The following is a 6,788-nucleotide window of genomic DNA, read 5'->3' as shown; positions in this document are numbered from 1 at the left end:
ACCCATGTATCTTGGGTTTACAGTATTAGAGTTATCAAAGTGGAACATGTATAATTTCCATTATCAGTATATGAAACCGAAATTTCAAGATAATATAAGATTAAATTACATGGATACAGATTCCTTCATCTATACAATTAAAACTGATGATTTTTATAGAGATATTCGGAATGATATAGAATTCAAATTTGATACATCTGGTTATTCCGAAGAAAGAGCCAACTTATATAATTTTAAAATATGCAATAAAGCGGTATTAGGTGTTTTTAAAGATGAGCTTCATGGTAGACCAATGTCAGAGTTTGTTGGTCTCCGTCCTAAGGTTTATTGTTATAAAATTGATTCTATGGACAAATCGTTTATGAAATCTAAGGGAGTAACGAGAACAGCACTAGAGTACCTAGATATTGAAAAATATAAAAAGGTTCTTTTCACTGAAAATCGAATGTATGGCGGCATGTCAGTTTTTAGATCTAAAAATCATACCATAAATACTTACAAAATGACAAAAATAATTCTCGATGGTAATGATACGAAGAGAAAAGTTGAGGGTGATAAAATGTCTACACTCCCTTATCATCATAAGGGTTTAATAGAAAGGGAACTCATATCAAATGTTCAAATCCTTGAGGGAGAGTCACTTGTTTTGGGGAGACAGGTAGATGAAATAGAAAGTCTTGAATTCCAGACTGAGGAACAAAAAACTTTACTCAAGCGTCTAAAAACAGAAATTGAAAATGTTGAACATGATTTACTTTACAAGTCGCTTGAACTTGAAATGTTTTATAATGAATTGCCCCCCGATCCCAAAAAACAGAAACAATTTTAGATTTAACAATGCAAAATATTTATTTAATTAGTAAGTTTGATAAAAGGTGTTGAACAATAAAAATTAACAAAATATATATAAATCTTAAAAGGTGTTGAACAATAAAAATTAACAAAATATATATAAATCTTAAGCAATATATATATATAAATGTTTATATTTTGTTAGTATAACATTAAGTTGAACAAATAACAAATACATTTCAATAAATTGAGTATTAATTATAAAATATTTGGGTGTGTTTTTAAATTTTTTTTTTTGAAATTTTTTATAAATTGGGTGAGTATATTTTATTTGATTGGTTTTGTACCCGTTGCCTATATAGATAATTCCACAGTTCTAATTCATGTGGGTTCATTTTAGCTTCAGGTTCAGAATCCCTGTCTTGAACAGGTTCATCTTCTTCTTCAGCTGATTTTTCTTCCTCGTTTTTTTCCCTTATCTGTTTTAGATAATAACCCAACTCTACTTGTTCAGGAGTAATATCATTATTTTCATTACTCTCATCGCTATTGTTTAAGTTAATGATTATATTTTGGTGATAAAGTTGTGTGATGTCATCATCAGTTAAATTAAAACTAGAAATATTATTAGAAATTGAATTTACTGAAACTACGTTAGATCCTAAAAGGTGAACATATTCAACTGAAATGAGAAAAAGAAAAAGAAAAACGAATTAATGAAATGAAATAATATATACTAAAGTAAATTAACTTGCCTTTTGTTTTGTTTATTATTTTATTTCCTTGAGGAATTTTTATATCCTTCTGAAATAAATAAGTAATATGTTATCCCTAATTCATATAAAAGTTGTTGCGGTTCAACAACTCGCTACACTCTAATAGACATAATTTTCCCCCATCAGAGTCTATACCACTCAAGTCTAGTTCCTCAATTGTTATAACCTCTCTTTTACTTATCTTGGGTGGAGGTGGTAAATCTATTGTTTTTGGTAGAAGTGGATAGTAAAAAAGTTCTTCATCAATTTCTACACAGTTTATTTGAATCTTGTACATATCTAGATGAGAATGTTTTTTTAACCTTTTTGAAACGTAATGGCACTGGATTCTTAAAGTGAAAAGGTCTCTATAACCGAGTTTATAATATCTATCGAAACCTCTGTTTCCTGTTACAATAGTTCCGCCCTCTCTATTTTCCCTTTCAAGCAAGTCTGATTTAAATTTCTCTAACAATTCCTTTTTAAGAAAAGAATATTTTTTTTCTACACTACGCTTCTCTGTTTTATTTAAAATTTTTGACTCTTCACTTACATTATCATTATTACCATCTTCTTCATTTAGTGGCGTAAATGATTGTTTGGAGGGTGACGACAAATCATCGTACTCATCATAGATTAGGAAATTAGCTGGAGGGGGTGTTGATGATGATGATTCTTCTGTTGCTTCTGTTGATGATGATGCTTCTGTTGATGAGGCTTCTGTTGTTGTTGATGATGATGATGCTTCTGTTGTTGTTGTTTCTGTTGTTGTTGTTTCTGTTGTTGTTGTTGTTTCTGTTGTTGTTGTTTCTGTTGTTGTTGTTTCTGTTGTTGTTGTTTCTGAAATTAAATATCATAACAAAAGTTAGCAAAAATCGAAAAAGTAAAAAAAGTAATTTGTGATTGTTATTTATATTGGTATTTACCTTGTGGTGCTTCGTCGTCTTCATCTTTTTTTAGTTTCCTCTCTTCTGTTATGTAGCTTGCCATTGTTGGTTCTTCTGAAATTAAATATCATAACAAAGTTAACAAACCAAAAAAAAAAAAATTTTTATTGTTATTATTGTTTTGATGTTCTTACCTTGTGAGGTTTTTAGTTTACTCTCTAACTCATCAATGTTATTTATATTCGCTAGTGAACTGTTCTTAAATAGATACAATTTCAGCTGAATATTCAAAACATCATTGTTAGGGAGTAAAATTTGAATAATTGTGGTTTCCATTGTCTCGTTGTATTTCGTTAGATGTGAAGTGGGTATTACACCCATTTCCACTACTCCTATTACAGAAACTATTATTAAAAATAGTTTCATTATTTTATTATTATTCATTTTCACACACACACACACACACACAATTATTAATAAAGTTTGAGATTTTAGCTTTCACTTTCACTTTTATATGAGCAATTTGAGCTCCAATTTTCACCGTCTTGTCTTGCTTGCGATCGCTACTGAAAAAATCATAAGCGCCCCAGTGGTATTTATTGAGAATTTTCAGTATGTAACTCTTATGTAAACGAATAAAGGGATGGGGCAATCATTCCTAAATATGCTGGCGAACCAGTCCAACAAACAGAAACAATATATACAAACCTTGAGTAAACATTCTTATAGCCCTCCACACGCCCTCCACAGAAAGCAGAACATTCTTATCGCCCTCCACAGAAAGCACAACATTCTATCAGTCTTTGCGTGTGCGTATGTGGAAACTATTTTTGACTTTGTATACGTAGGGTGCGGCCCTTCGATGCGGGCGATTGTGTCTGGAAACTATTTTTGATGATGTGTACGTACATGAGCATGCGAGTCTGAACATAAATATAGAAACCACTTGTAATGGATGATCTTCGAACTCTTTGCGTGTGCGTATGTGGAAACTATTTTGACTTTGTATACGTAGGGTGGTGGGGGATTTTGGCTGGAGACTATTTTTGAACTTGTACATAAGCTGTTACATGAGCATGCCGTTCTGAACATATTTATTTTTCTGTTGCTGAGTTGATTAGTATATGGAGTATATATTCTTTTATTTTCATTGCGAATAAGAGTTGCTCTATAAAATATTATCTTTAGATTCCCAGCTATCATATTTTTTTGAAAACCCCAACCAACGTACACGGACTTTATTCCCGTCTCTCTTTATTATTTTTTCCACTAAATATTTGTCTGGGAAACGAGTTTTTTTCAGTTCTTCTTTGTAAAATCCACCTTGTATTGGAGTACCTTCAAAGTCTTCCAACAAGTATGTGGTAGGGTATGTGTTTTTCACACTTATTATTTTAAAAATTTCTGTAGTCCAATTCGGTGTATACCCCTTTTCAAACACATGTTTATATTTACTGATGCGTACATAATCTCCATTACGCAATTTCCCCACACTAAACATTTTTAGATGATTGTAGGCTGTTTTCAAAATGTGTTTTTCATTGGAAGAATTGACGTCAATTGGGGCGACCTTAATTGTTCTATGTGGTCTTTTGTTGTATATATCAATTAATTTTTTATACATATCAACCCACTTGTATGTTCCGCTAAAACTAAATTCACGCCACATAAGTTCCTTCAAACTTCTGTTGAAGCGTTCCACAATTGAAGCTTTTACAATTGAATAGGTAGAATAATGGTTTATTCCATATTGTTTCATTAACGCGTTAAATTGTTTGTTAAAAAATTCAGTTCCATCATCCGTTTGTAAATTTTTTGGTGTTCCACGCCCAGATTTGAAAATTTTTTCCATTGCCATTGAGACATCTTTAGCGCTTTTTGATTTTAATGCTTCTCCCCAGGCATATTTGCTAAAACAATCCACAACAGTCAAAATATAAAAATATCCTCCGTTAAGCTTTGAATACTTTCCCATTTCCACTAAATCTGCTTGCCAGAGATCATTTATACCCTTTGTCACTACCCTTCGTCGTTTAAAATTACGTCGACACGGAGCATGAATTTCTTTAACAATACCCAATTTATCACTCATATTTTTTGGTACTAGAACTTTCTTACTATTGGAGTTGCAGTACCTTCTATTTCAACTGTCTGTGATTTTAAAACTGATTTCGGTTGAGTAACATATTTATAAACATAGCTCTCAATACTATTAATCTTTGTTAACATATTGGATAGGATTTTATCAACATTATCAACCCTCCCATTATTAACTTGAACTAAATTTTCCAAAGAAGTTATTTTAGAAAGTCTTCGATTAAGGGATGTATTTATTTTCGTATTAAGGTCTTTCTTTAACGTCTCCAAGTTTTCATCGACATATTTTTTCGTCGTTGCATCCGAATAATCTATTGGGTTCCCACAATTTTTAATTCGTTTCTGTTGGGTATTCAGGTTTTCGTCGCCATCAATGTACAACCCCACAACAGTTTTAATATCCCTTTTTAAAATATCTGTGTGCTCTTTTTCGTCTGAAAAGTGACCAAACTTGTCGACAGACATTTTGTTTATAAGGTAATTTAAAGTTTGTGAACCTTATTTATTCAATTAATATATAATTTTAGCCTCTCGCAGTTCTTCTATTATAGACATGATCTCGTTATTGTGATTAGTGTTGCCAGCGGCCTTTGAAGCTATTAAAAGCTGCAATCTTTCAACTAATTCATTGACGTCATCCCAATAAATATAATTGGGTTTTGCTCTTTGTAGGGACATGTATCCAAATCCCTTTTTATTTGATTTTCTTTGTTTTGATTGAATTGGGGTGGATATAGCTGAAGGAAGTATATTTTCATTGCTCATGAACTTTTTAATAATGTTTGTATACTTGTATCCTCTAGTTCCTTTTATTCGCTTATTTGGATCAAAATCTATTCTATGTGCACTTGTCTCAGTAATGATATCTTTATAATTTTTCAAGTCTGTGGCACTGAATTGTGTAGGTTTATTATGAACAATCAGAGAATAAAGCCCAGGAGTCAAATCCCACGTGCTTCCACTTGATAATTGAATTTTATTATGACTTATATGTAATTCACTATTCCCCAAATTTAAGGATTTGGGGGTTGATGAACTTTTTCTAGGTCCATAAGCATTGTCCAGAACTTTATTTCTCGATAGACTGCTAATATTAAAATCATAGTCTGCATGAATTAGACTGCTAGCATCTGCTTCTTTTTCTAGCTGTGTTTCTAAAGATGTTTCTAGCGGTGTTTCCGGCTCGGATCCCAATTCAATATGTGACTGTGAAAAAAATTTATCATCTGAGTCACTAGTAACATCATCATTATAAATTTTTGTTTCTTCATTTCGGATATTATTATCATCATAATCGTAATCATGATCATCATCGTCATCATACCTTAATTGATGTTTCTTAAGCTTTTTACGGGGGGTTTCATTTTTAAATATTTCACTTTTTTGCTTTAGAATCGTTGATTTATCTTCGTTTGTATTCATAAACTTTCGTTTTTTATTTTCACTAACTAGTTCGTTTAAGGGATCTGTTATTGGCTTAAAAGTTTCTTCCAACTCGTAAGCATTTTGTGTTTTAATATGTTTTAGATCATTAAACTTTTTCTTTAATATATTTCTCGTTTTAGTAAGCTGACTTAAAATAAATTGACTCATTTTGGGTACTTTCAAAACTTTCACCACCGTCAGCACAAAAGATGTAATACCAGTTTATGAACTATACTTTACAGGGTTACATTTCATACTAATGAAAGTTATAAAATATATATATTATTTATATGATTTTATTTTTGGCTGAAAAAGAATCATTTTACATTGTTTAAATTTCCTCTTCAAATAAAAGAATTTAATGTGGGTGCGTGTGCATGTTTTATTGAATATAATAAATGATTATGTACAAATGTTATAAATATTACAAAGTGATAAGTGGATTAAACAATTGTATTTAACTCTAGTTGCAGGGAATCATTGCTTCTTTTTATAACTCGATATTCCTTGTCCTTGAGCAACTTCAGATGACCATCTTTCATAGTGTTATATCTCTTTGGTAGATATAGAATATATTTATCCAGTTCCAAGGCAATGGAGTCCCCATAAACAGTTTTCTTCCTCTGCGCATTGATAATTGGGTAGCTGACGTTTATACCCATCTTGTTTTGTGATAGCAAGGGCTTCAATGCTCGCGTGTTGAACTCCTTTAAAACCCCGCCTCGAAGAATTTCCTCCTCCATAATGGTGTCCAGCTCACTTTCTGATGGAATTGGTTGATTCATCATGCTGTTGTTGGTTTGAAGTTTGTCCTCGAAGAAGGTGGTTTAAA

The 6,788-nt window shown here is 31.6% G+C and overlaps 1 protein-coding gene across 5 annotated transcripts; it reads right to left on the bottom strand.

The window, feature by feature from the left end:
- Positions 1 to 823: 823 nt before the first annotated feature.
- LOC138912767 (protein P54-like) lies at positions 824 to 2,988 on the bottom strand. Of its 5 annotated transcripts, none has more exons than XM_070214072.1 (5): positions 2,629 to 2,988; positions 2,474 to 2,548; positions 2,101 to 2,387; positions 1,548 to 1,596; positions 824 to 1,474 (listed from the first exon to the last, which is right to left on the bottom strand). In XM_070214072.1, the coding sequence occupies exons 1-5, from the start codon at positions 2,876 to 2,878 to the stop codon at positions 1,098 to 1,100; spliced, it is 1,038 nt and encodes a 345-aa protein (XP_070070173.1). In that variant the 5' UTR covers positions 2,879 to 2,988; the 3' UTR covers positions 824 to 1,097. The 5 variants fall into 5 exon arrangements, 3 of the variants coding, with proteins under 3 accessions (XP_070070173.1, XP_070070175.1, XP_070070174.1); XM_070214074.1 differs by having other exon boundaries at positions 2,115 to 2,387; XR_011418323.1 differs by having other exon boundaries at positions 1,548 to 2,387.
- Positions 2,989 to 6,788: the final 3,800 nt, after the last annotated feature.

The sequence above is a fragment of the Drosophila takahashii genome, chromosome 2R, assembly GCF_030179915.1.
Source record: "Drosophila takahashii strain IR98-3 E-12201 chromosome 2R, DtakHiC1v2, whole genome shotgun sequence".
Taxonomy (NCBI): Eukaryota; Metazoa; Arthropoda; class Insecta; order Diptera; family Drosophilidae; genus Drosophila; species Drosophila takahashii.
This window is presented reverse-complemented; position numbering and strand designations above follow the sequence as displayed.